The sequence below is a fragment of the Macrosteles quadrilineatus genome, unplaced genomic scaffold (genome assembly GCF_028750875.1).
Source record: "Macrosteles quadrilineatus isolate MER2022 unplaced genomic scaffold, UCM_ALF_1.0 Scaffold_2__2_contigs__length_208266976, whole genome shotgun sequence".
NCBI classification, from domain to species: domain Eukaryota; kingdom Metazoa; phylum Arthropoda; class Insecta; order Hemiptera; family Cicadellidae; genus Macrosteles; species Macrosteles quadrilineatus.
The window spans coordinates 78880451-78897159 of record NW_026542595.1 but is presented as its reverse complement, the minus strand read 5'-3'; the positions used below and the strand labels follow the sequence as shown (position 1 = coordinate 78897159).

General features: G+C 41.4%; 1 protein-coding gene across 1 annotated transcript in view; it reads right to left on the bottom strand.

Moving 5' to 3' along the window:
- The window catches only part of LOC128987000 (ankyrin repeat and SAM domain-containing protein 1A-like), a 140059-nt gene that overhangs the window by 85949 nt on the left and 37401 nt on the right, over nucleotides 1-16709 (bottom strand). Inside the window, exons 4-5 of the mRNA XM_054407642.1 lie at nucleotides 13685-13830; nucleotides 2208-2339 (exon numbers count right to left, since the gene is read on the bottom strand). Coding sequence (XP_054263617.1) covers nucleotides 2208-2339; nucleotides 13685-13830 — 278 coding nt within the window. The remainder of the gene's footprint in view (nucleotides 1-2207; nucleotides 2340-13684; nucleotides 13831-16709) is intronic.

Below are 16709 nucleotides of genomic sequence, written 5' to 3'. Positions count from 1 at the left end.
CAACAAAACATGAACTTGAGCTAGTCTTCTAAGAAATCGAATTACGGATTAAAATTAAAACTATTTGAGTGTAACAATTCAAATTCAAAAGGTTTATGAGTCAATCAGTTATGTTCTAAATGTTTTGTTTTCTGCATTAGTCCTATAAATTCGTTGCCCACCCCATGTAAAAAAAACACATAGTAAAATTTTATCATAAAAGTAGCCGGAATTTTTTACAAAAATACCAAAGGTCTGATATAGCTTAGAAATTCAATAAAAGTTTCTCAATAGTTTCTCAATAAGTTTACGTGCGTGTACCAACGAAATATAAGCTAAGTCAACTTATTCGAAATCGAACAATGGAACAGCATAAAATCTTGAGCTAAAAACGAAACCATTCTTTAAGACCTAACAGTTTTATTTTTACTTTTGTTCAAAAGAGCCACGTATAAAGTTCGTTATACAGGTCCATAGAAGCTACGGCTTAGCCGAAATGGAGTTTCACGGCTGTGAGAAGCAGAGCAAAGCAAAGTCCAGTGCCGACGATTAGTAGTGATGACGAAATTATATCTCAATAAGCTTCCATTTAGAGAACTATTCATGCTGTATACGATGATCCGTGCAACAATTATAACTATTAGCTCAGTAGCGTGGTCGGTATTCAATTTGTATTAATTAATCAATCAGCCCAACACTTTGTCTAAAAGCTACTTATCATAATGTTAGCTACGTCATTATGACCATTACTGCTAATCAGTAATCAGTAATCAGTAATCGTTCACTGATTGATTGGGCACCGATCTCGCATTAGAGCGACTTTGTATCAATGAGGAACGCCCGTAATGTGTTTGTCGGGTCACTTGTTGATGTACTTAACGTAATATTCGGGTTGTGGGTTGGATATTAACGCGGACTTATGAAGTTAACAAAAACCTTGAACAAATTAGGCGTAACTAAGTTACAATGAGTTCAGGTCTCTTTCTATGAATTAAAAACACCATTTTCAAGCTACTGGACATCTAAATCGTCAGGTTTATACCCAAAGAATACAATGATTTGAACAATTTAAATAGAAAACAAATTTTTTTTACTGATACGTTTTCAAACGGTGGTTGGTTTGGCGTAATTTAAAATACCGAGAATTGAAACAAATGTTTTTTTTTAGATAATCTCATTCGTTTTCAGACATATCAAAATGTTGTCTTAACTCCAATGTGAGGTTAAAGGTTGATCTTTAAAAGTCATATACGAAATAGTCCAGACGATATCTTTGATGGCAATAGTCCTGCAATGATTGTATTTTAAACTAATCAGAGCGAAACGCAGCAACAGACGCGCCGACGGGTCAAAGCAAAGGTTATTTCACAATTATTATTGCTGTTCCTAAATCAAGAATCGGCACTCCACAGAGTAAATATTCGTTATAAACTTTCAAGTGTAAAAAATGCCAACAGAAAATTCCAAAACATTTCCGTCTAAATAAATGGAAAATAAAAAGACCTGCATTACCAAGCCGTTCTCAATTTACAACTGCTTTTCAGAATGAACCTAGGTTACATGATACTTATAAATAGTCAACAAATGTAACGTAACAATAATAATCTTAAAAATAACTAACAGAATACAGTACAATGTGGCTTGTAACTTATACATTTATATGAATTCAAGAAAAACTCTTTGAAACTTTTGAGGCAGTAAGTTGAACATCCCCGATCCGAAATTTGTGGAGCCTCTTCCTTTTTTAAACCTTATGTAGAAAATAAGAATTTCGTTTTTCTTGAGTACTTCTCAAATATACATTCGGTTGTAGAAATAATTTGTCACAGAGGTACGTACTGAGACTTAGTAGAAATGCTTTGTGGGCAGACCAGATGCGCACTCTATACTAGCATCCATGGGAAGTAAATTCTGTCTTTCTCTAAATGTGTCCATGCCAACTCGAACGGAAACCCAACCGAATTGCACTGCACTGCACCTTTTTCAACCTCATATATTCACTTTGGCGATACTCTGGCTATGAGCTAGGAGAAAACCTGATTTTATTTCTGAAGATGGCACCCTAATACTGTACAGAAACAAACCCAAACGTAATCTTGACGTGTAAAACTGAAAACAACCATAATTTACTAACCCTCGTGCAAGAAGTCGCACCAATTAGTGTATCACAAAATTCAGAGTAAATACCAAACACATTCAGAAGACAAAGTAAAGGTTGATAGACTTACTTGTGGCCATTTCTGGAGGCGAGGTGAAGTGGTGTGTGAGGGAAGGTGAAGGGCGGACTAGAGCCTTGGTTGCTGAGGTAGGGTTGTAGCAACTCAGGGTGTGTCCTGACTAGCAGTTCTACAGTCTCCAGTCTGTAACATAACAATAATAATGATCACAGAGAGAAGAAATTGTACAAGTGGACGAGAGGATCACTGGATGCTGGAATCTGTACGAATGGGTCTATAAAAGTAGGAGTGAGGACAGTAGGTTTGGAACCAAAAGAAATTCAGTAGTAATGTTACAGCCGTCAATCAAACTTTACAGTAAGTTTGTCTAATCTGCCTAGGTTCTATCAGGATGGATATTGTTGACCTAGTTTGATACGGTGGAGAAATCCTGGACGTCGAAACTGGGAGCCCTACAGTCTGCATGATGGAGCCTATCTCCTGACCCTTCGTCTAACTGTAACTGGTCGGGGCCTAATACATTGTACCCAAGCAGACGGAGGATCAAGAGACAGGTTCCATCATACAGACTATCGTAAAGGCCCGACATAAACAAACTAAGCACAATGGCGGTTGTAAAAGAAGCTGTATGATTCCCGAGGAAAACTCAACAAGACGCAATTTGAATTATACTGTACACTGCTTTACTGGATTTCATCAGGGCTACAGATGGATTTCATGGCATCAAAGAATAAGTGACTAAAGTGTAATATCCTTCCCTCGGGGAAGGTGTGGATATAGATTGCACTAAATGCACATGAAAAGACCAAGAACGAAGTGGTTGCCGATACCGACGTGAAGGCACGATACCAGAGACAGACTAAGCCAATATATTACGTAAAATCTTTGGGAAGAGATTTTAAGGTCTGGTCAGAGAGGCCAGAGCTTTGTTTATGCCGATTCCTTCTTCCCGTTGAGAACGCAGAACCACGTCTTAATGCCGTTCACGTCAGATGCCGTCTAAATCCACAAGTAAGGGCCTGACGCGGAGTTGTTTTTAGAAGCGAACTTGGTAAACTGCGTTTAAATAATTTGGATCAGATTGTGAATGGCTAATTTTCCAAGGAAATGTCGGTTTAAAAGAACTAAACCTTTGTTAACAATGTATTTTTAGTTTTTGTGAAATAGCGAGAAAGCGAGGGACGTTTCATATGCACACCCACAAGATGTGTTCATCCGTTTGACAGCACTGATAATTTTGAGACTTCTGCGGCTGGAGTCGCACCTCTTCAAATAATTGTATTATGATTGTAGACTTCAGAATAATGGACATGAAAGGTGCCAATAAAATTGTGGCCTGTGAATAGAAACATCAACCATGGTCATACATCAGAAACCCGCACATCAACTACAGAATTATGAGACAATATCGCGTGAACTCTTCGCCTGATCCTTTTACAATCGGCCCGATCATGTTAGACGTAACTAAAACGCGCGATATATATCGCTCGAATACTAGTTTTTGAAGGCAGAGCCTGCAAGGACTCTGTTAACAGCAAGAAAAACCTTGCTAAGCCAGATGGCAAATGTCTGAAAATAAATCAGAGGGGTTACTTCTTATGGATCTCAGTCAACGCAACCATGAGTTGGAACAATCCTGAGAAAAAAATGACACGTGCAGTTAAGTTTTAGTCTGTATTATAGTGGTCTGTGTATTCATTGGTAAAATAGAGAGACAGAACAAACAGTACTGGAATGCAATTATTAAACGATTTGAGCTTATGAAGAAACCGAAAGAGGCTTGGATTATCATGATCTTCACACAAAAGCTTGGAAGGGCCATTGCAAACGCCGATTTTTCGGACATGATGAAGTCCATACTTTATCTGAGAACAACAAAGTGCATCATACTATTTGTCGATGAAAATGTTGTGAACTCGTGCAAGAAATTACAATCCCTGAATCCTTGTATAGTAGATACGATGTTGTAATAAAACTGTACTATCCCAATTTGTTGCAAAATATCTTACAACAATATACTGTGCGTCAATTCTTTACTGAAATCTTACTTCTTACTAATGTTGCGGGCTTAGCAGGTTCTTTACAAATAAAACTTGGCGATTTTATAATAACTATTTATTTACACTAATTATTCTATATTTACAGATATTAGAATTACCTAACACCTAACTAACCCTATCTAAACCTAGCTAAAGCCTATTCTAATTTACAATGTTTCTACTTACAGCTGGCCTCTACAGGATTTATCACTTCTGTTACAACACTGTCACTACACTGTCACTAGAGTCACTACACTGTTACTCTCACTGTCACTACACTGTCACTGCCACTAGCACTAGCACTGGTCACTAACACCGACGGGCACTGCTGCGACGATTCTCGGAAGGCTCAACTCAACTCAACTGCCGTGTGCTGGAAGACGGTCCCTTATATAAGTTTGTCGTGGAACATTCTAGAGTGGAGAGTTCGAGCATCCGTTGTTTACAAACCGGCGTAGAAGTAGAAGGTTCTAGGGCCCCTATTGAGGTAGTCCGTTGACATAGGTCTATTGTCTATCAGTGGTGCGTTCTGAGAAACCCGTGTAAACAAACAACCCTTTTGTGACGGCGCCTGGCTATTGTTGCGCGGGGCTCCTGACTTGTAACACTGCCCCCTCCTTAAGACTGTTCTGACCCAGAACAGATTTCTCTCGAAGTTTAGGATCTTCTGGACCTATAATGTCTCCGGTTCCCCATGGGTTGTATACGCAGACCACAATGTCGATGCCAGTGTCCTCAAAAAGTTCCTGCACCATATTTCTTACAATCCTCCATTCCAGTCCGTCATAACCACATCCCAGCCTGGGAATAGCAAGCTTTTTTATTCCGATCCGAAGGAGCTTGTCTCGCAGGTCTTGCAGGCTTTTCTTCAACGATTCGTAGGAGGGCTTCTGGCTTGACGTCTCCTTGGTTACGAGGTGGAACAAATGCTGTCCATTGCGCTCCAGGTGAAGGGTTGTGCCAATGGCGGGGCTCCGACGCTCAAGATCTTCGGTCCCTCCAAACTTTTTCCTGAAGACTGTGGCTATACCTCGCGACGCTCTCAGGTCTTCTGCTACACAGTGTGCCAAGGCATATTCCACTGGCAAGGTGAAGAGGTCCTTGTACAACAACCTCAGTCCCTCATTTCCATGTCTCTCAGGCACGACGTCTCTTTGCTTGGTTGAGAGGTTCCGAACTTGTTGGCCGTGATCTCCTTTGTAGGGTGCAAGCCTGTTATAATGAACTATTTTTGGTTTGCCATTTGGTTGTTTCTTAATCCTGTAGATGACGTCATTTAAACGGGAAATAACTTCATAGGGTCCCTCCCATGAGTTCTGGAGTTTGGGTGAATAACCACGACGCCTTCGGGGATTATGTAGCCACACGAGATCACCAGGTGTGAACCCTCCTTTCTCGGCCTTCACGTCGTACCTCTCCTTCATCCTGTCACTTGCTCCAGATATGTTGCGACGAACCTACTCGTGTATCTCGTCCATCCTCTTCCGCAGATCCGATACGTAGTCCTCGCCAACCACACATTCATCCGGCTTCAATCCAAACTGCAGATCGCATGGAAGACGTAGCTCACGCCCGAAAACTACGTTGGCTGGAGTCTGGCCGGTGGTTTCGTTGACAGAACTCCTATAAGCAAGTAGGAACAGGTGCAGGTATTGGTCCCAGTCCCGCTGATGTTCGGAGACAACCTTTGACAGATACCTTCCCATCGTCCTGTTCATGCGTTCTACCATGCCATCTGACTGTGGATGAAGAGGTGTTGTTCGAGTCTTCCGGATACCAAGAACTTCACACATTCTAGAGAATACCGCTGACTCAAAATTTCTTCCTTGGTCAGAATGAAGTTCGAGCGGGACGCCAAATCGGCTAACCAATTCTTTGATTAATATATCCGCAACTGTTACCGCTTCCTGGTTAGGCAGTGCATAGGCCTCTACCCATTTGCTGAAGTAATCCATTGCAACCAAAATAAATCTATTTCCAGTATCTGACATGGGGAACGGTCCTGCTACGTCAATGGCGATGCGCTCAAACGGGGCACCTACGTTGTATTTCCTCATTGGGGCTTTTCGTTTGTTGACAGGGCCATTTGAAGCTGCGCAGGTCACACACCTTCTGCACCAATCTATTACGTCGTCTTTCTGATTAGCCCAGTAGAAGCGCTCCCTTACTTTAGCAAGTGTACGATGTACCCCTAGATGGCCTCCAGAAATTCCATCGTGTACTTCTCTTAGCACTTCGGGAACCCTCTTCTTTGGAATTATTAGTTGGAGTTTGCGGTGCCCTCCTTCCTCCGATTCGACGACTCGCTTCAAAACTCCTTCTTCCATTAAAATCGAGTTCCACTGCGCCCAGTAGGTCTTCACATTCTTAGACAATGGAGCAATATCCTGCCACGATGGTCTTCCTTTATTGTCCATCTTCCATTGCATAACGTGTCTTAGGTCGGCGTCTTCCTTCTGGTCCTCTGACATTCTCTTACTATCCCATTCGTCGTCAACGGCGGTCACACGATGAACCGATGCACTTTTGTCTTCCTTGCGTGTGCAGTGCGCGCAGCTGTCCCCGCATGGTCTTCTGGATAGTGCATCTGCGTTCCTGTGGCTTGGCCCCGCACGATGGATTGATTCGAAGTCATACTCCTGTAATCTTTCTAACCATCTTGCAACCTGTCCTTCAGGAGACTTGAATCTCAGCAACCACATCAGTGCGGCATGGTCGGTTCTCAGGAGAAACCTTCTTCCATACAGGTACTTATGGAAGTGTTCTATGGACTTAACCACTGCGAGAAGCTCCCTCCTGGTGACACAGTAATTACGCTCAGGTGCTGACAGGACCTTACTAAAGTATCCGATCACATGTTCTTCTCCATCCTGGAGCTGAGAAAGAACTCCTCCAATGGCTGTATTGCTAGCGTCCGTGTCTAATATGAACTTTCCGTCGGATCGTGGGTAGCTCAATATGGGTGCGCTGCATAATTTAGTCTTCAGCTCTTCAAAAGCTTTATCGCAGTCGTTATCCCAAACAAAGGTCCTCTTGTCTTCGGTCAACTTGGTTAGTGGTTTTGCAATATTAGCAAATCCCTTAACAAATTTCCTGTAGTAAGCACACAGCCCGAGGAAGCTTCTAACCTGGTGTTTATCCTGAGGTATCGGCCAATCGGTGATAGCTCTGATCTTCTCCGGATCCACAGACACTCCTTTGTCTGATACGACATGGCCGAGGTAATTGACCTGTTTGCGGAACAAGTTGCACTTCTTGGGGTTCAACTTCAGATTAGCCATCCGCAGTCGCATGAAGACATTCTCCAGGTTCTTCAGGTGGTCTTCGAAGGATTTGCCTAGGACGATAATGTCGTCCAAGTAAACCAGGCATGTCTCCCATGACAATCCCCTGAGGACGTTCTCCATAAGCCTTTCAAAAGTAGCAGGAGCATTACAAAGTCCAAAAGGCAGCACAGTGAATTGCCAAAGTCCTGTCCCAATAGAGAACGCTGTCTTCTCCTTATCCTCAGGAGCGAGCCCGACCTGCCAGTAGCCACTTCTGAGGTCTAAAGTCGAGAATATTCTACATCCTCCCAGAGTGTCGAGTGTGTCATCAATCCTGGGGAGAGGGTAGCTGTCTTTCTTGGTGACATTGTTGAGAAGGCGGTAGTCTACGCAAAATCTCGTTGAGCCGTCCTTCTTTTTCACTAGTACTACAGGTCACACCCAAGGGCTGCTAGAAGGCTCGATAACACCATCCGCTTCCATCTCCTTTATGATTCCCTCGGCTTCGTCACGTTTTGCCAGTGGGAGTCGTCTAGGGGCCTGACGTATGGGTTTTGCATCTCCGGTGTCTATCTTGTGTTGTACTATATTCGTTCTTCCCCTAGGGCCACTTCCGTACTCAAAGACATCTTGCCATCTGGTAACAAAGTCCCTAATTTTTGCACTTTGTTGATGCGTCAGCTCCATACAGGTGCTCTCCACGAAATCTTCCAGCTCTTTCGGCAATCCATTTGGGGATTGCGGACATGATTTTAGCTGACGCACCACCGAATTAACAGCCACGCAAGTTCCGATCGTTACTCCTCTTTTAATTGTCACAGGAAAACCATTCAAGTTCATCAGCCGCACCGGATTTTCGTGTCCTAAGTTAAATAAGGATCTGGCGACAACGACACCACGTCCAAGCTGGGATTCACTGTCACTTCCTGGCTCCAGAAGAACACTTTGTCCACTAGTCCAATCTCCTTCGACAGTAGTTCGAACGATGACTTGGCTGCGTGCTGGTAGCGTTGTGTCTTCCAATAGAAGGACGCGTGCAGAGATATCCTTTCCACGCCGAAGTATGACATCTTCATCTCCGAGAGTCATTAATCCTCTTGACATGTCCAACTTCAATCCAAACTTCACCATTATATCGGTTCCCAAAATCACGTCCTCGTCTATGTCGGCAACAAGTGCGCAGTGTTGAAACACGCAGCCGCCGATGTGAAAGGTAGCAACCGTCTGCCCATAGACCTGAGCCAGCTGACCTGTAGCTGTACGTAGAGACCATGATGTTGGTGAAATATCTTCCGTCGACACCGTGCTTGGATTCAGGATGGTCATAGTCGCCCCGGTGTCCAGAAGTCAGCTTTGGAGACGCCCGTTCACCTTTCCGTCGACGTAGAAACTGCTCGACTGACTTCCCAGTGAAGCAACTTTAACACTTTTCCTCGGGGCTTTCAAATCGCGGGCTGACGGTTGCCCCTTTCCATCAACCCTCCTTAGTTTTCCTGCTTCGGTTCTGATGTGGTCGAAGGACATTTACTCCGGGGATGTCCTATCTGTCCGCAGCTCCAACAGCGTATCTGCCGGCGACGAGTTTTTAGTGCCTCCAGCACTCTCTTTACTAGCTCCTCGATGTCCAGTGGAGTTGTAGGTTCTGCGTCTGCCACGCGGACTCGAGCCTGGCCCCTAACCGACTGTCGCACAGCCTCGAACTCCAGTGCCTGTGTCAGTGCGTCACTCAGGGTCTTTGGTCTGGCGAGTTTCACTGCCTGTTGAGTCTCAGGTTCACGTAGACCGTCTAGGAATTTATCCACCGCCAAACTCTCGTAGACATCATCCGTGACCGATGGATAGGCGTTTCTCACCAGGCGAGCAATGTCGGCTTCAAACTCCTGAAGTGACTCGCTGGGCTTCTGGATCCGGTTCCGCAGCTGTGATCGATAGAGCTGGTCCATATGTCGATGTCCAAAGCGCATGTCCAATCTTCTTACTAACTCTGCGAAATTCTTCCGCTCCGCCATTGGCATAGCATGCAGAACAGCTAGTGCATCACCCCGTAGTGCAAGGCACAGCGCTGAAGCCTTTGTCTCCTCGGTCCACCCATGAACCATAGCCGCTGTCTCGAAGAGAAGCATGTAGTCCTCCCAGGGAGTTTTGCCATCGAAGTGAGGAACGATGTTCTGAGGGGCAACGGCAGCAATGGTGGGCGCTGGTTTGGAGATCGTATCTAGGGTGTTATCCTGCTGAAGTTCGCTAGTGCTAGCCGATGACGCAGGTGTGAAGCTCCCCGATGCAGCCATCTCCTGCCTAAGCTTATCAACTAACCTATCTTCTAGATTCTTTTCTATACAGTTAACTTTCTCATCGATTTCATTTATTCTACTTTCTAAACTATCAACTTTGCTAGAATATTCACCTAATTTGTTCAGCATTTTTGATTCTACATTTGACATTTTTGTCTCGATGCTAGCTTCTAAGTTTTTGTTATTTTCTGACATTTTTGACTCAATGCTAGCTTCTAGGTTTTTGCTATTTTCTGACATTTTAGACTCGATATTAGCTTCTAGGTTTGACATTTTTGACTCTAATGTTTTGCTATTTTCTGACATTGACTCTAATGTTTTACTATTTTCTGACATTTTTGACTCTAAGTTCTTAAGCATTTTATTCATATCTGATGTTTCAAATAAAACGTTTTCTGGGTCTTCACCTGCATCAATTAAAGCTTGTTTAAGGCGTGCCTGAAGGGCTGATTTAGTTCCACTAGTATCAATATCTCGTTCTTCTAATTCTCTCCTCAGGTCAGCTACTTTTAACTCATCAAGTTTCACACCTTTGAAAGCCATTTTTATGCCAAACAATTAAAATAATTTTACAATAAATGATTTTTTCCTTTGTAAACAAATTTACGACACAAATTACTACTATGTAATGAAGACCCTGAATCTTACTAAAATATCTAATACAACTAAAATTAAACTCAATATTTTACAATTAAAATCGCCAAAATAATGCCGCTTTCTGACACCAATTGTTGCGGGCTTAGCAGGTTCTTTACAAATAAAACTTGGCGATTTTATAATAACTATTTATTTACACTAATTATTCTATATTTACAGATATTAGAATTACCTAACACCTAACTAACCCTATCTAAACCTAGCTAAAGCCTATTCTAATTTACAATGTTTCTACTTACAGCTGGCCTCTACAGGATTTATCACTTCTGTTACAACACTGTCACTACACTGTCACTAGAGTCACTACACTGTTACTCTCACTGTCACTACACTGTCACTGCCACTAGCACTAGCACTGGTCACTAACACCGACGGGCACTGCTGCGACGATTCTCGGAAGGCTCAACTCAACTCAACTGCCGTGTGCTGGAAGACGGTCCCTTATATAAGTTTGTCGTGGAACATTCTAGAGTGGAGAGTTCGAGCATCCGTTGTTTACAAACCGGCGTAGAAGTAGAAGGTTCTAGGGCCCCTATTGAGGTAGTCCGTTGACATAGGTCTATTGTCTATCAGTGGTGCGTTCTGAGAAACCCGTGTAAACAAACAACCCTTTTGTGACGGCGCCTGGCTATTGTTGCGCGGGGCTCCTGACTTGTAACACTAATATTATAAATGTGAAAGTTTGTGTGTTTGTTTGTTTGAAGTTCAATCACGCATAAACCACTGGACGGATTGGGCTGAAATTTGGCATCATGATAGCTCACATTCCCGATTAACATATAGGCATATTCTTATCTCAAAAATCCTTTCGGGCTCCGCCCCAGTGGCTCTGTAGTTCCCCATGTTAACCTTATGAGTATTCATATTTAAAGGGAATTAAAGAATTTTGTCAGCTGTTTCAACTAACAAAGTTGGTTCTGTGATATTCAAAAGCGTTAAAGCTATAAGATTTACCAACAGGGTGCAGCACTATATTTTTTTTGCATTTATATAATGAGAACTGTCAGAGTAGGATTGTTTACAGTTATGTTTATGTTTTTAATGTCATGAATAATTTGTGTTTTTTGAGAATTTTTAATAATTTATTTTTCTTACTTTTTAGGTGAAGTGGTAGAACATTATGGCTATAGTAGATGTGTAATACCATAGTATACCGTCAATTTATATAGAAGCAAATTGTATCAAACTTTCTCCTCCTCCATTACAAACGCATAACTGCAATAAGCATTTTAAACTTATATGCCAACCCCGTACGAAGGACGGGTACTCTGCTAGTAATAATATATAACAAACTAACTTCTCTTGGCTAGGAGGACTGCAATACTGCAAAACAAAAGTAAAAAAATGGAATTCAGTAACTAACAACAATATAAAAACTATTTCACTATTTTTAAAGTTGATCACGCTGGGTTACAGTAATTTTTTCTGTTGTTGGTATTAATATATCGACGTTCATGTAAGTTTGTGATACAATATGCATATATTCTTGATGAGATGCGACACGCTGTACAGCATCAGTTAGTAATCACTAATCAGTGACAACGTACTAGTCGTATTACTTATTTATGTAATCATATGGAATACTATGATTACTATTCTGATCACTTCATGCCATGTGGCTGCAGTAATGCAACGGTGTGAATAAACAATTCTGTACAAGCAAGTGTTGATCAGTGATGAATCCAAAGATTCTATTATTTTGAGATTTTTAGCTTTTAGACACTTTAAATGAATCCTCTGACGATTTCAAACAGGACTTAACAAGATTTAAACTGTTAACTTTTGTTCTCTTTCGATGTTGAAAAATAGTACAACACGAAACTTTATCACACGACTTTGTTATTTAGGTACATTATAGGTTTGATCAATCATTATATAATTTACGTATATAAAAAACCCCAAAGCAAATACAAACTCGCAAGTTCACAGCTATATACAGTAGTAGACTACAGGGAATTCAGTAGTGAAACAAATAAATCGGCGCACTAGCCTAGACCTAATTAAAAACCTAGAATGATAAATAATATCTTTAGTAAAGTAGTGTGGTAGTTATGTTGATAGAACATTTTATAAGGCTTACGATATCATAAAGAAGATAATCTTCAATCACCGATTGTCATGCTATGATTGCGTATTAATTGTGTTCTTCGTGCTTCATGTCAAGCAAAACTCATCATCAACCAGAAAAATAAAAATATAGGTTCCGTAATCCCAGGATTAAATTACGATAATCCCGGGGTGTTTATGGTACCAAACCCGGCCGGGATCCCGGGATTCAGACATGTAGTTGGATCACACATAGACCAAAAGACGTAATTCATAGAAACGCGACGGATAGCTAAGGTGCCTTGTGCTTGGAACAAACCAGTGGGATTAACACCCCCAGAAGCATCACGAAAGAAAGGAAGAGGTTTCTCTTACTGCCTCTCGAACTCTTCGTCCAAACTTTCCTGACATTACAGGCACCAGCATTATCTTGGCAAAGTGTGAAATAAAGAGTTTAGCCACACTCCAGAAGCCATCGTTCTGTAGATTTCTCTCCGAAGACTGGTCAAGGAAGGCCACCTAGGTGGTTGCTCGTCGATTCTCGAGGAATTAGTATTTTTAGAATATGGTGAATTTCAAAGACGTTGAATTCGTCCATGGAATCACAAACGAATTTACTGGGGGAATTCGTTTAAGCCACCTTGAAATGGAAACTTAGTGTTTCATTTTTCATAACAAATCTATGCTATGATGTTATTAATTACTTTACGCACACGACGTGGTCAACCCCAGAGTAAAATTACAGTTCAGATCAATTTAATCCTCCTGTGATGTAATCGATAGGAGTTCAAAATAAAACTAGCTTGGTCAAGCGTATTCACAGAATCTTTAACTATAAAACATACCCTATGGTGTGAGCATGCACAGTTATGTTTAAAGGCTTTAAAAAATTAAAGACGGATGTATTTCAGTATGTTGATATTGATTTTGAGTTCGATTTTATGGGCTCAAGTAGGTTAATTACCACAATATTCCATAATCCTGATGGAGGGCTCCACAGTCAAACTACCGTAGGCAGTCGTATCTTGGTCTTTGGCAGAGGGCCACGTTGTTGGATTTGGGAATATAGTGACCACTATATTCATATCCCGGAGACCCGAAGTCAAAAATTCAATGCAATATTTTTACATCAAAGATGTATCATTCTGATACCAAAATGCCAAACACACATCCTAGAATAAAGAAGCCAGGCGAATTCTTTGTACAATTTGTAAACTCAGTAGACCTACCTTCCATACTGGGCAGCCAGGTCCAGCGCGGTCTCGTGTCGGCTGTTGCGGATTGTCGGATCACAGGAGTGTTCCAACAACTGACTGACCACTGCCGTGTGTCCGTACTGGGCGGCGCAGTGAAGGGCTGTCTCCCGGTCTTTGGTCTGCAACACAACATCAACAAAACATCAGCAACAGCTTTCTATGGTAATGTACTCTGTAGAGAAATGTACCAGTCACGAATGTCTATTTGGAGAATCAGCGAAGAAACACTTAGTGACCATTGTATAACTTCAGCGAGGTTTCAGGAGGAGTTTCAAGATCATAGACATCAGAATGAACAGAAGAACGTTCATTCTGGTTCTACGTGGTGAGAAAAGGTAGGATTTAAAACAGCTGAAACTAGACAATATTCTACGAGACCTGACGTAAATACGAAAGAAGTTATGAGAGTAGGGATGTTGCAAGGTGGTCAGCTCAAGCTTAAGAGAAGAGAGGATATGTAGATATGGAATAAAGAAAATCTACTGGCGGTTAAAAACCTAAAGGATTGTTGTGGGAAAGTTTAAAAAAACTCAGCAGGAGAAATAATACGATGGTACTGGCATGGAAGACTCTGCGAAGTACATTTGACGCAGTACATATTTGGGTTGTAACTAGACGCTCTGTATCTGGTAGGAAAGGAAAATCTACAACATAGACTCTCAAGAACATGTAGGAGTGTCCAATCGAAGGGGGTTTTTGGATCTGAAAGAAGAGCAGACTCAAAAACACACACTCTCAAGAACATGTACAAGTATCCGATCGAAGAGGGTTTGGATCTGAAAGAAGAGCAGACTCAAAAACACACACTCTCAAGAACATGTAGGAGTGTCCGATCGAATGGGGTTCCTGTATCTAGAAGAAGAGCAGACGCAAAAACACACACTCTCAAGAACATGTAGGAGCATCCGATCGAAGGGTTTTTTTGGATCTGAAAGAAGAGCAGACTCAAAAACACACACTCTCAAGAACATGTAGGAGTATCCGATCGAAGGGTATTTTTGGATCTGAAAGAAGAGCAGACTCAAAAACACACACTCTCAAGAACATGTAGGAGTATCCGATCGAAGGGGGTTCCTGGATCTAGAAGAAGAGCAGACTCAAAAACACACACTCTCAAGAACATGTGACAGTGTCTTATCACCTTTTTTTCAAAAGGGACGTCAGAAGTAAATATTACCTAGGACAATGCTTAAATAGGTGAAGATGATTTCATATAAAAGAGTTGCATTTAGTATTGTCCAATTGAGAGACAGAACAGCTCATGGATTCAAAGAAGATTCAGCCAATAAGTGTACGATCTTTAAAAGAGTGTACGCTGATGGTGCTGTATAACAAGATGTTGAAAAAGGGCAAGTTCTCAGACGACTTGGAGTCAGTAGTCAAGGCGTGTTTTCCAACAAGAACCAAAGTGAAGTAAACCCCTTCTTTCAAGAATAGGAAATATGGAGAAATTGTTTAGGAGGATAAAACTGAAAATAGAAACAAATAATAAAAACAATAATAGACAGTTTAGGACCTAGATTTATCAAAGGTGTGGCAACAGTTGGGTCGCTGCCTTACATGAAAAAGATATTCGAGTAATGGCTGATGTTAATGAACGTGTCTGTTCTGAGATGTTAATGGAGTTTTTGTTACTGCATGGGGGTAAATAATTTGAAGAGTGTTGCGTGAATGCGGATATCTGGAGAGCATCAATCGAAGTGTAACCTGCTAGTTCCAGGGAATACAGACGCTATTTCCAACTTTAGATCGTTTTAAAGTGAACAAGATCATAACGAAACGGTGTCTACAATGATTGGTGCTGGGCCCCTTGTTATTCAACGTGTTTTATGAAGGATTACGGACAACAGACTACTTGTAGTCAGGTTAATCCGAGCCGCGCGTTGAAAAGGCTTAAAAGTTTTCTAAATTGTCTTTAACAGAACATAGAAATGTAATGTTATCAAATGAGAAAATAGTAGGCCTAAAGGTGCTGCTGGGGGACCGATAAATCTCTAGAGGATACCCCTTCATTGCTAGTACAGTAGTATTAATGGGGTGTATCACAGTAGTAAGGGGTCAGGGGTCAGGGGCCAGGGTTATTTCGTCGGCTTTGATCAAAGGCATTTCATTACAACAGGTGTGAGCTAATACAGAACCTTTTGTTAAAGATAACTTTGAGAGGTCAGGGCAATGTAAGCTTGCTTGGAAACAAGATTTTGTCAAATGTTATCATTAGTGCAGAATAGGAACTGCATGAATTACAAATAGAGAAACACAGAGGAATACATTATTTCAAGAAATAAAACTAGGCCTAAGGAAAATGAAAAGGAAAAAGGAAAACAATATCTTTGGTATATTATTATATTCCGGACTTCAGCTAACCACATCTCTTTGTGAGTATGTGTAAAGAAAGAAGTACTTTACTGTCTTTTGGAGTTTGAGTGTACGCGTCTCCAAGTCGAAAATAATAATTTGTTGAAAAAGGGCAAACAATTTGTAATCAAATTATAAACTAGGAGTACGCTCCGAAGTCGCGTATGAGAATGAACGAAGACAATTCCATGTAGGCTACCATGTATAATCTGTCTTTAGTCTTTGGTGCCCCTTAACCCTGCCTCTGCAGCCCGCCGCAAGTTTGTGCGGCGACAGTGGCAGTGATCAATTATCAATTATCAATTATTTAAGATGGGGACGCCACTATGTGCGTATTTTAACCCAAATGACCAGCGTTGCCATCACAACTTACTCATTTTACCCGCAAAATCCGGTGGTAATCCCCGGAATTAGCCGGAATCAAGTCTTGATTACCCGCAAAATCCCCTGAATTCAAATTTTAAAGATTTCGGCAAACTTTTTGGTAAAAACCTCGTTGTAACCACGTTGTTACGGTGCATTGAGAGAATTATTAATATTTATACCATTCTTTCTTATATTCAGCAAACCGTTCATCATTCAAGTTATTTTTAAGGCTACCTTTTTTAACTGAAGTCAAATGAAATGTAATGAAATATCTTTT